Below are 12,775 nucleotides of genomic sequence, written 5' to 3'. Positions count from 1 at the left end.
ATTCCAAGGCAGTGGTTCTCAACCTGTGGGTCAGGACCCCATTTGGGGTCGATCGACCATTTCACGGGGGTCGCCAAGCAAGGCTGTCCGCCATTTTTTTTTCCCGCCATTTTTTCCCCTTTTCCGGCGGGTGCCTTACCTCCCTTGGGCTGGGCCAGCTGGTGGTCGGCCTGCTCCGTCTCTGCCGCTTGCCAGCTACGCCTCGGCCGGTGCAGGGGGCAGAACCATGCATGTGCGGCGCTCCCGGGCAGGGAAAGTCCTCGACTTATGACCGGTTGGGTAGTCCTCGACTTACGACCGGTTTAGTCCTCGACATACGACCGGTTTAGTCCTCGACATACGACCGGTTTAGTCCTCGACTTATGACTGGTTGGGGTCGCGGCATTAAAAAGGTTGAGAACCACTGTTCCAAGGGATTTAGAATCTAAAATTCTATATGTGGGAAGCAAGAGAAGGAAAGAAAAGGTAAGGATGCCTTCAGGTGAAGCTCACCTCCTAGACTCTGCATCTATATGTTGTTGTTGTTGTTTTAAACAGTTCTGCAGAAATTTACTGTTCACTTCCTCTGTGATACTGTTTCAACATCACAGGGTGGCTAACAGCCCTAAAATTCCAAGGTGCCCCCAAGTTTTAAACAAGGCCAATCCTGCCTAATTTCTGAAGTTAGCCGAGGTGCTGTCAACTGGTGAAGTAAGCAATTCAGTAAGAAGAAGAAAATGGGGACAAGGCAGATGAGGAGAAGTATATACTTTTCAGTTTTGTTGTTGTAGGTAGTTTTGATCAGGAATGTGTTTCACATTTAATTGACCACTTTTCCTCTTTTTTTGTACACGATTTTTTTCCTTTTTGTCGTTGTTAGGGTTGAAGGTGTGCTTTTGTTTGTTTTACTTGTTTGTATTTTATTTTCAGTGATAAAACAATACATTTAAAAGGAATGTGTTTCAGAGAATTTATGGGAAATTTATGCTTTGTGAGATGTATGAAAGAACTGCCTTATCAAGATATTAGAGAGAACAATGCCAAGCAGAGAGAAAGGGATTGTCCCAGGGAGAGAAGACATAAAGGAGTACAAGGCTATCAAGGATTTTGAAGCTACAAATGAAAATCACAGCATACTGTATATGCAGTCTAGCAATGGATAAGAATCCATTAATTTCACGGAATTGGAGCTACTTAAAAGTTTAATGATTTGTATCAACTGTATGCTGAAACTGTATACATGTGTGAGTGCCTGCCTCCTATTTTGGCACCACTACAGTATTGCACTTGTTTTGATAAGTAACAAACTGGTTGAAATGGACATCTGAAAGTAGCAACTATTTATGCTGCATTTGCTTTGCCAGTCGTATATTACATCCCACTTAATGTTTGAAGGACCAAATTGTTTTCCACTCCTGCTGAAAATTCCAGAGAACTTGTGGGCCCCAGTATTTGGCTAACATGCCACATCCATCCTAGAGCCCATGAATTTGGAAAATGGATGAATCATATTCAAATGCCAAAAGGGCAACTTTCCAGCCTAAGAGCCAGTTAGTAATAACAAAATAAATAAATAAAACTTCTGACAGATATTTATATATAAAATAAGCTATGAAAGTCTGTTTATATTTTGATTAATGTAAACTATGCTTTGGGGTGTACTGTACACTATTTAAAGGATGCTTCGTAGATTATTTTTCCCCTGGAAAATGTTTGTCTTAGCATTTCTCCTCTTGTTTATCATCATCATAATCATATGAATGGGACTATTAGAAATCAATCCATACCTTACAGGTTTCACCATTTATTTCATGACCTGCATTAATTTGAGGTTTTATTTAAAAGAAAAAGGCTCAACACATTTGTACAGCACATTCTGCAATGCAAGAATGTTCTTATGGCATCAGTCCATGATTAGAAACAGTTTCTTTTCCCCGCTTTGTAATTTGGCAGGTTCACTGATTGCCTTTAATGAAATCTTATATAATCTCTTGCCTGAAAATTTAAATCCAAATAGAAGATTTTACAAATTTACGCAAAAAATAATCCATTTCTTTTTATACAGTATATACATCTTTTTGTACAGTATATTAAATATATATTAACAGAAGACTCAGAAAATTGTAATTCACATTTTAAGATATAATACTTAGTCAAACAATTTTCTTTTTTTTAAAAAAAAAAATCTATAATCTTTTTCTCTCCTAAACAGATAAATTTGCAGGCTTAAGTAAGTTCCAGTAAGTTCAGTGCATTTTACTCCCTAGTAAGGAGTATGTTTCAGTGAATACTAAACATTCTGCTATTTAGATTTAAGGCCCAAATTTCCTTTTTGCAATGGTAAGAAATGAACATTCACATTTATAGGCCTTTTTAGGTATCAGTCTTGAAGTCCTTAAACTTAGCAATCCTCTCCTCTTTTAACTCTGAATCTATGATAACTTGTTGAGTTATCATACCTAGCATACCAGTTTTCAAAGAAATACATACCAGTTTTGTGCATACCAGTTTTCAAAGAAATACAAATTGACCAATATCAACAATGGTATAGTGAGAATATTATATATTCAGAGGATATAGTATCTTTTCAATCACTTTAATAAACTATGGACAGTGGTTCAAAGTCATATTGTCTAAATAAACCAGAAAAAGAAAACACCATTTACTGCTGACTTCTCGTTCTAGCTTGTTCTAGAAAGAACTAGCCAGTGTCTATTGAGATGATAGGAAATAATCATTTGCACAAACATAAGCATTTACAGAAACCAGAATTCAAGAAAACGTTGAATATGTATGTAATACTGTATGTATACTACCAAAAAAATCATCAACCATTGGCATTAAAAAGCAGGCTTTCCAGATTCTCATAAGAAGTTGAAATTAATGTAAATAGCACAGGTATAGGTTTTAAAACACAGTTTGCATTCAAAAGGGTCTCAGAATGAACAGAAACAGAATATATAAACCTCTCATCTTATAGTGAACAAGGGTGAAAGGCCTTGAAGAAGTTAAACATCATCATGCTGTTTGAAAATACAACTGGTTTTGTTTCCCACTCTACTCCCTTTCCAGGTGATTTGGTATCACGAGCAATGCACCACATGCAGTGTTTGACTACCCTTCGTCCTGGCATGAGCCCTGTTCGGCAAACCAGACAACAGCAACCACCCATCACCTGGTCCCCCGATGCCCTCCATACCCTTTACTACTTTCTACGCTGCCCTCAGATGGAATCCATGGAAAACCCCAACCTGGATCCACCAAGGATGGCCTTGAGTAATGAACGGTAGGTCTTCCTGTTTGTGCTTCAAAATAACTTTTCAAGTTAACAGAAGAACATTTTAAGTCTAGTTTGCTCTGTGAATTCCACAGAATCAGCCTTCACCAGTCATTTCTGTAGCTCAGCCAGGACATTTTCTTAACTTGGCTAACACGTTGGAACTGGAACTAGAGTACTAAAGGCCGGAGACAACAGAAGTTTTATTTTCCAGTGTTCCAGGGATTTTTTTAAAAATGTTTGTTTTTCTGTTCCAGACATGTTCAACTTTAATTCCCATAGTTCCTAGCAAATTTTTAAAGTGCATAAATAGCTTATATTTTTATAAGGAAACTTTGTGGATCATAAAAAAATGAGGATATTTTCGCAGACTCGGTATTTGTTACAATTTTGATAACTGCTCATTGGCCGCTTCTAATTTCTAATTTTCCCTTTTTGCATACTGTTGAGAGTTGTTGATATAAGCAGATTTCAGATACAAATGTTAGATTTTAAGTTTTCTTGAAAAATTCCTTTTCTATATGGACGGGATAGAAAGAGGAAAAGGCTTAATTTGTTTTTTCAAACTGTGTCTCTAGAATATTCCAAAATCAATATATATTCTACACAAATATTGGTTATTTTTAATAAACTTAATATTAAGAAACTTTAAAGCAATGCTGATTCAATAGATAGAGTGTAATAATTGTGGGTGTCTTATAAAGCACTGTTTCAAAACATTAATTCTACTAATGCTGCTTTAGTAAGCGCAAATGAGAGTGCATTGAATGTGGCCACTGTTCTACTTCCAAGGAATGGATCAATAATGTTCCTTTTTTTTCTTTTTCTGGTGTTCTTGGCTCCCTGGTGCACATCAGAAATTTGCACATGCAGATCAGTAGTGAGATTCAAATATGGGAACAACCAGTTCTCTGTGTGGATGCCGCTTCTGGAAGTCCATTCTGGGCCTGGGCAACAAAAAATTAGCTACCGGTTCTGCCGAAGTGATGCGAACCGGCTGAATCCCACCACTGATGCAGATCCATTTCTCATCCAAATATAGAGTTCTTTCTGATACAATATAAATTTTAAGCTCAAATACACACATAGGTAAATGCAAGCTGGAAGGTAACAGATTCAGAATGACATGGCTGTCGCCGAAGAAAAATCTAACCAGTCTTTGAAAATTGTTTTTAAAAAGTGTGCTTTTTCACAATAAATCCAGTGCTTTCCATTTAATGTGGCCAGTGAGATATATACTGCAGAGGATACTATATACACAGATTTCTGTTTGTTTATTTCCAGCAAGAGGAAAAAGTAAATTGAGGTTATTTCTGAGTATGCCAGACCCGCAGCATGCTGCATAAAGGCACTGATTCACATACTCTATCTTGGCAAGGCTACAAGATCCAGCCTCTTTAAAAAAAACAAAAAACTTTTAGTGCTAAATCAGCTGCAAATTCTGCATTACTCCATTGTGCCTCATTGAGCTTATGAAGTATGCTTTTGAAGGCATTGCAGACCTAAGGGGGAAAAAAAACTCAGTTTTAAAGCGAAGAAAATAACACCAAAGATCAGCTGCACTACGTTGTTTATTTTTAGATGCCTGCTGAATACAGTCATTTTAAACAGCAAGAAAGGTGATGCACACTTTTGCCAAAAGCCATTCCTATCATTATTTTAACTGGTGAGCATTAGAACAAGCTTCCCCAATCTGCCACTCTGCAAGGGTATTGGATTTCAGATCCTGAAACCTTTCAGAAGCTCAAGACTGCTTTTGATTAATTTTGTGAGAACTTGCTTGCTTATTGCTCTTTCAGTTGGTTATTCATCAAATTCTCTTCAACCTTTTTTTTTAGTATTTCAGACAGGGGTGCTACTAAATTTTAGGAGAGCAGGCAGAAGAGGTCCTTAGTTCTCCTCTTCTGGTCTTTCTTTTATTTTAGTCTCCTCCTTTTCATCCTATTCCAGATCCTTCCTGTCTGCCTGTAAAACCATTTCTGTGGATTTCTTACCTCCTATCCTTTCCTCTTCCTTGCTACACACACTCATACACCCTTTAGGGCCCGAATGTGCAGTGTCAGTTTGAGAAAATAAATGTATGTGACTAAATATATGAAGCCCAGTTTTTCTTATGCTATTTAATTGTTACCACATTGATTCACAGATACTTTCCTTAACTATCCTTTATATTAGAAATGAACATTCTATGTTAAAATCTTCATAAGTTTTACTAAAAGCCAGGATGTTATCGTAATAAAAATGGCCAAATAAAAGTTGGGAGATTAAGCTTCAAAGCCCATTCGATCATGAATTTCACACATCCCACTAAGACCTGGGTTGCAGGTCTAAGCCATGCTTTGCAGACTAAGCCATGACTTCTGAATTCAGATGTAATACTAATCATCAAACAATTGTTTGGATGAATGACTAGGTTGACTTCCTCCAATAAGCAAAACAAAGAATCTACTTTTTGTTTAATGTACTATGAAAACCCAGCCACAGAATAACTTTCCATGAAATACTCTCTCTCAGCCTGTTTTATTTAACAGGGTATTGTGAGGATAAAACTGGAATGACAAAAGGACCACATACGAGCATGTGTGTAAAGCTCTTTGGGAAAAAGATGAGTTTTTTTTTAACATCATAATCATGCTGGGCATTGGTTAATCCCAAATCTTGTATTTGTTGCATTCGTACCCCACTTTTCCTCTAGAAGGTCTTAGTAGTATTGTATCATCACTTTTAGTTTCAAAATTATATTATGAGATATATACAGAAAGCAACAATAGTTTTTCAAGAACCTCCCAAAAGTGAAGGTATATTTGAGTTTTAAACTTCTGGCCCTGAATTTCAAACTCTACTCATGTAGCATATCTACTCACTCCTCCTTATTTCCACCTACCATTGATTTTCTCATGAACCATGATGATTTGAGAAACATACATCTGAAATCATGTAAAGTACCTCTGCTTTTAATTGCCAAGATTATTTATTTGATTATTTTGTTAAGCAACTCAAATAAAACATATAGGCCTTCATTCCTTACAATTATCCTTTGAGTTCATTTAGCATAAGTGCTGTTACTAGTTACTAAGCTTCATGGATAGATTGGTATTTAACCCTTTGCATTCTCAGTTCAACCACATTGTCTCCCATGTCACTAGAACATACATGGAAATGTTTCTGAATATAGGCATATGTTAATTTAAGTGCAGATACCAAAAAGGCTGTCTATCACTGTGGTTTGTACTCGCCTGGAATGGTATTTTGCAACCTGCTGGAATGCTGCACCTGTGTGCTAAAATGTGAACCAGCTCTTTACACATTGAGCAAATCCCTTATGACTAAGGGGGGTAATATCTCTAAGATTCCATCATCAAAGAACATATGTTGGAAGAATCCACATGTATGTGTGCTTCAATGCCTCTTTGATTTTACAGAGATCCATTACATAGTGATATATTTTAGTGTACAAAAAGCAAACAGGTGTGGTTACACCATTGAGTTCTTTTGTTATTTTTCCATCACTCATTTTAGCCTTATTCCATTCTATACCAAGAGAACCTGAATTCATTTTAGGAAATACCAGAAACCAGAAATTCCATTGTTTTTGGAATCAATATTGGCAGAGGTTTATGAGGTGCCCAGTTTGCCAGTATTTAATTTACGTTTTAATACAGAGGTCCCCAACTGTTTGGGCACCAGGGACTGGTTACATGGAGAGAGGTTTTTCCACGGACTGGAGGGGGCATGGTTTTGTGTTCTGCCTGCATCCCGCGGATGGGGCTTTGCTTGTTTGTGTGGACTGGTTGCTGGCATGTCGTAGCCCGGTACTGGTCCACGGACCGGGGCTGGGGACCCCTGTTGTAGTATACAGTAATTCTTTATAGGGCTCTATAACAGCAAAGACATAAGAGAAACAATTATAAGCATATAGTGGTCCAACTTGATACCTATTAGATTGGGTGAACTTATTGATAGATGGATAATCTGACTATAAGCATTTTGTGTTAGGACTAAGAGGAACTATGCCATCCATCTAGAAATATACTGCAAAATTCATAAAATGCCAACTTAATGGAAACAGAGCGTAGGATGAAGAACCAGGGAATGCTGGAAAAAAGTGGGGGAGCAGTTAACTTGAACAAAAGGAAACTTGTTCTAGTTTTCAGGCACAATATGTGTCAGGATGACAGGGCATGACAGCGCAAAGCTCCTCAGCAGCCATTTTGCAAAAGATCCATAGCATATCCTCAAAAGGCCTATCAGGCTAGAAAGGTTGGAGATGCCTGACTTAAGGCCTGCTAATTACTGAAAAAGCATTTAAAGATATAGTTTAGGTATTAATAATTTATTTTTAAAGGATTAGGACTTAACAGGGCCCAAGAGAAAGTAGCACTAATTTATATTCCAGGATATTAAGTGGCTTTAAGATAAAAGCTTTAAACTAAATATAGTAAAACTATTGTAAAAGCATCTTGTTTTACTTTTCCTACATGGCATACTATTACTAAATCATTGTTTTGCTTTGATATGTATATTAAGTTGCACTCAGTGCTCTGAGGAGCTATTGAGATCCTCTAATATATCCTTCCAAACAAATGAACAAAAGTGGGGAAGACAAGAAATCCTTTGATTTCACATAATCTCATTGGTTTGATTAGCATGGAGATGTAGAATTTGTGCACAATTTTAACATACGATTGTTTTGCAACATAGAGATGCTTATTTTTATTTTTAGAAGGAATCAGGTAGCGATTTTAGTGACTAACAATTTTTATTAAAAGCTATGAGCTTTTGAGAACTACAGCTCACTTCTTTAGGTAATTGAAGTAATTAAACAAATCTAGGATTTAAATTGTGATTTATTTATTTTTATTATTCATTATAAAATGTATTATTTAATTATTTATTATTAAAAAAAACCATGTCGAATCAGGCATGTTTATGAAGTTTATTAATACAGTTAAGAGGTCAGTATTTCTCATTTATTATTACTCTCTAACACAAAAGTCTCAAACATCCTGCAGGCCGCATGCAACCTGCTGGAGTTAGTTAGTTTGTTGTGAGGCCCGTGATAACTCACCTGTGAGGTACTGCTATCTCAGCTTCTTCATCCATCTCCATTGTGTGCATTTGGCCAGGCATGTAGAACAGTTTGCGATCATACATCCCAGTCTACCATTTGTTCTTGATTTTTGAGTCCCACTCTCCTTTTCCCACTGTCTCCTTGACCATGGAACCAGTTTCTCTTCTGTAGTTCTGGCTTGTGCAGCACCAGCCTTACGTCTCACCTGCAGTGCTGGCTTCTATGGGGACAATCCAGAACTACAGTACTGCAGAAGTTGACACTGTAGGGGAGAAAGAAAGCCTGCACCACATAAGCGAAGGAGAAGCCAAGCTAGGTATTGAGAGGAAGAAATGAAACCACACCAGCCATGGTTTGGGGAAGAAGACAGTGGCCTTGAAAAGAAGGTAATAACAGACAATGAGTGCCCAGCACTGCCTTCAGTGTTTCCCCACGATGCCAGTTTACACACCTTCTGCTTATTGGAACCATCTAATTCAGTGGTCCCCAACCTTTCTGGCACCAGGGACTGGTTTTGGGGAGGGGCATGGTTTCATGTGCAACCTAGATCCCATGCATGCCAGATAAAGTTTTGCTCGCTCACCCGCTGCTTGTGCAGTCCGGTTCCCAACAGGCCACTGATCTGTACCAGTCCACAGCCCAGAGGTTGGGGACCCCTGATCTAATTCATCCACAGACCAATGAAATGAAAGACCTGAGCTAGAAATTCCAGAGGTGAATGAATGAAAATCCAGAGTACTTCTGAGAGTGATATGGCACTAAAATGAATAAACGATAACACTGTAACATATAATTGTTTGAAATATGTATTTTTTTACACATTCCCCACTGCCCCTGCTTTCCATTCCATTTTCACTTTTCAATTCATTTTTAATATTTGTTGCACTTATGCACATGGGAGTGACTACCTCAAAGTCATCTAGGTTGTTCCATAACTAAAGACAGATTTAAATTTGGTTTTCCCTATGTGAAGTTTCAGTTACTGAATCAAACCGTTTCTTGAATAAATAGCAGGCTAACAAATTACGTTAGATAAATGTCATCAACATTAGAGACAAGCATGGTTACTTAAACTCTGTTGAAAGTAAGACTATTTTACCAATTACCATTCCTGCAAAGTGCAGACCACTGGCAAAGACATGATAAAGTATACTTTTTAGTCATCACTGTCTACCCCAACCCATTATGGTTAAAATAATTTTCCATTAGAGTAAATTAGAGAAACCAGGATAAAGAAATCTGTGGTTTCTAAAAGAATGATGTGGTATGTTCTTATATAATTAAGTGATACTAAACATAAACATATGGCACTGAGCCTGCCCTTGGTAATGCTCTAATGTGGAAGGTGGTTATTTAAGTTCCGTTTATATTGTTCTTATGGCACAACAAAGTCAATGCTAATAATAGAGCCAAGGAAAGGAATAGAACTTGATATATACATATTTTTAAAAATAAAGTTTCTCATTAGGTCAATACAGATCTGTTCTCAAACAATTCCAAATTGCGAATGAGATCAATTTATGCTAATATTTTATGCCGGTACCATAACATCTGGCTCATTTGCAAAGCAATCAACACGATTTTCAACTCATTCTTTAAATGATATTTTTCCTCAGTATTTCTCATAGAATATTTTATGGTTCTCCCACCACCAATAATAGCAGTTTTCTTTTACTAGTGTAAATCGTCTAAAGCTAAGGAACCTGATTCATAATATTGCCCTCTATCTTCTCCAAGGATTTCTGTTGGGAGAAATTTGTGGTTTACTAAAAAATGGGCTCTAACCTTTAAAAGAGAAAGTATCTCAATCTTGGTATTAACATTATTATTCAAGAATCACCCATTAACTATCAGAATATAAGTTTTTCCTAGTTCCTGCTAGGTTACCCAGAATGCCTGTGTGTTTGTGTGTTGAAGTAATTTATGTCACCAGCCAACTCAAACGCTGTAAATCCATGTGGCTAACAATAAACCCCAAAAATAAAATAGGTAAGCAATTTCAATTACAATCCAAGACTAAGATAAGTAACCAGAAAAATATCATTCATACCTCCTTTAGGATGGGAATGCCAATCAACCCAGCCCCACATCTAAAGAAAAAGCCAATTATTGTCATCTTTATGAAGGATAACAGAGAATTAGAAAAATGTAATAGGAATCCTATTTTCTTCTGAATGGTATTCCACATTGGACAAACATTTCTCCTCTTCATTCAGGAACTTTTGTATTCTGAAAAAAGTTATTATTCTTTTACATAATAAATGTTAGTCTCCTGTTTGTGCTCTGTCACATCCTTATTCTTGCATTAAGGAACTGTTTCCTGAGAACCCCAATATACTTTTTGTCTTTATCGTTGCATATTGTTCTGCTAATGGAGGATCTCCTTAATTCCACCAACCTCATTCCACCCGATTCCTCGCCATTGCTTTCCTGCTTCTCCCTATGCAGTTGGTATATATCTTCTTTCTCCTTCTTCTAATCATTTACTAGATCACTGTTGGAAAAATGCCCCCCCTTTTTTTCTTTTTGAATACATTCACAGCATGCTGTAGGTCTTCAGAAATAAAGTATTTGCTGTGCATTGTAAATATTAGGTTTTTTTCACTTGCAGAGTTCCAAGTAAAGTGATCCCTGAAGCCCTTCACGGACAACAGCTAATTATCCTCTACAAACACTCACATGAACATATAGACAAACATCCTAATTTAGCATTCCACTAAGAAAACACTGGCATCAACTTCAAATGTGAATTGAGTTTATACAAAGTCTGCATGCTCAGCAACAACAGATTGTGCACAAATGCAGCATCAATCAAATGCTATAGTTCAAAAACTAATTTCAACTCAATTGCAATAGTAGTCAGCCATTTTCCCTGAAAGTTCTTTTTCATCACGGTCTATATTTACTAGAAATTAATTTTATTACCTAAAAACATTATTGGCCAAATTAGGTTGTTGACAAAGTTAGAACTCAATCATGTGTATACCCCTGGAAATATATAGTGCTAAATCAGGGGTAGTCAACCTTGGCTCTTTTATGACTCGTGGACTTCAACTCCACGATCATGTGGTCATGGCTGGCTCAGGAATTCTGGGAGTTGAAGTCCACAAGTCATAAAAGAGCCAAGGTTGACTACCCCTGAGTTACAGGATCAAAACATTAAAACATCAGATATTAAAAGTTAGAACATTAAAATTAATGTTAAAACATATAAAAAGATCCAGTGTGGTACAAGTAGTCTTCGACTTACAATTAAGCTCAAAATTTCTGTTATTTAGTGAGACATTTATTAAGTCCCCCCCTCTTTTTTTTTTACTTTTCTTGTCACAGTTGTTAAGTGAATCCTTGCAGTTGATAAGTTAGTAACATGTTTGTTAAGTGAATCTGGCTTCCCCATTGACTTTGCTTATCAGAAGGTTGCAAAAGGTGATTACGTGACCTTGGGACACAGCAACGGTCATAAGTATGAACCAATTGCCAAACGTCAGAATTCTGACCGCATGATCATGGGTTGGAAGTGTGAAAAATGGTCATAAGTCACATTTTTAGTGCCGTTGTAATTTTGAACAGTCACTAAATGAATTGTTGTAAGTCGAGGACTGCCTGTGTAAGTAATGTTTCCCAAAAATACAACAAAAAGCTGTATTTCTTTTTTTTTCTTTGTTTGCCTCATGGTCTTTATTGCTTTAAAGGGGATTCCATAATTTTGGGGGAGGAGAATAAAACCTTGCTATGCTAAACCAGGACTTATTGCAGCTTAGAAAGCTGCGCTATGCATCCTATTATTTATACACATCCCTCCTTGCAGAGGCTTAGCTTCATCTACGTTAACCCATGAAAAGTGAGTGGAAGCAAATGTTGATCTTCAATCTCTCTATAATCATTTGCAGTCTGACTCCTTTTACTTTATCTGCGTCTTATGTTTTGTCCTCTTCCTGAACAAACTAATAAAAACCTTTTAAAATTAAAATAAGCCCATTGTGGAGGGAAAGTGTTTGGTAGGAGAATTTTGATGCTAGAAATTGCACACGTTCTTACGAGCGGCTTTTATCCTATGTTGCGTCCTTTAGATTTAATTTTAGATAATGCGCAGTAATGGAGCAGGTGGCAATGCCAGGATATTTGTCATTTAATTTGTCATTTAATTTTTTAGCAGGAGGAAATACATCAAGGAGTAGTGGGTTATAAACATATCAAGGGCACTCTATAAGCAAACCTGAATCCAGATTTGTGTCTAAAGGACGATTCTTTGTATGCTTATTCAGAAGGGAGATTCCCTGTTTTCATAGGGACTTATGTCCAGTTCCAGGAAAGTGTGGACACAAATGCATATTTAGCTTCTGATTCACAGCATTTCCATAGAGTTCCCCTTTGTCCAACTTATGCCATTTTCAGCATGTCATACCAGTTCCTAAATGCCAGTGGAAATAATATCTGCTATTAAAAGA

At 36.9% G+C, this 12,775-nt stretch overlaps 1 protein-coding gene across 1 annotated transcript in view; it reads left to right on the top strand.

Annotated features, from left to right (window-relative positions):
• Positions 1 to 2,990: 2,990 nt before the first annotated feature.
• The window catches only part of ABTB2 (ankyrin repeat and BTB domain containing 2), a 43,760-nt gene continuing 33,975 nt past the window's right edge, over positions 2,991 to 12,775 (top strand). Inside the window, 1 exon segment of the mRNA XM_029284150.1 lies at positions 2,991 to 3,265. Within this exon segment, the coding sequence (XP_029139983.1) occupies positions 3,000 to 3,265 (266 nt within the window). The 5' untranslated portion in view covers positions 2,991 to 2,999.

This window comes from Protobothrops mucrosquamatus, unplaced genomic scaffold (genome assembly GCF_001527695.2).
Source record: "Protobothrops mucrosquamatus isolate PMUCROS unplaced genomic scaffold, P.Mucros_1.0 scaffold394, whole genome shotgun sequence".
Classification (NCBI taxonomy): Eukaryota; Metazoa; Chordata; class Lepidosauria; order Squamata; family Viperidae; genus Protobothrops; species Protobothrops mucrosquamatus.
The sequence above is the reverse complement of the archived record's forward strand: the minus strand, read 5'-3'. Positions and strand labels throughout refer to the sequence as shown.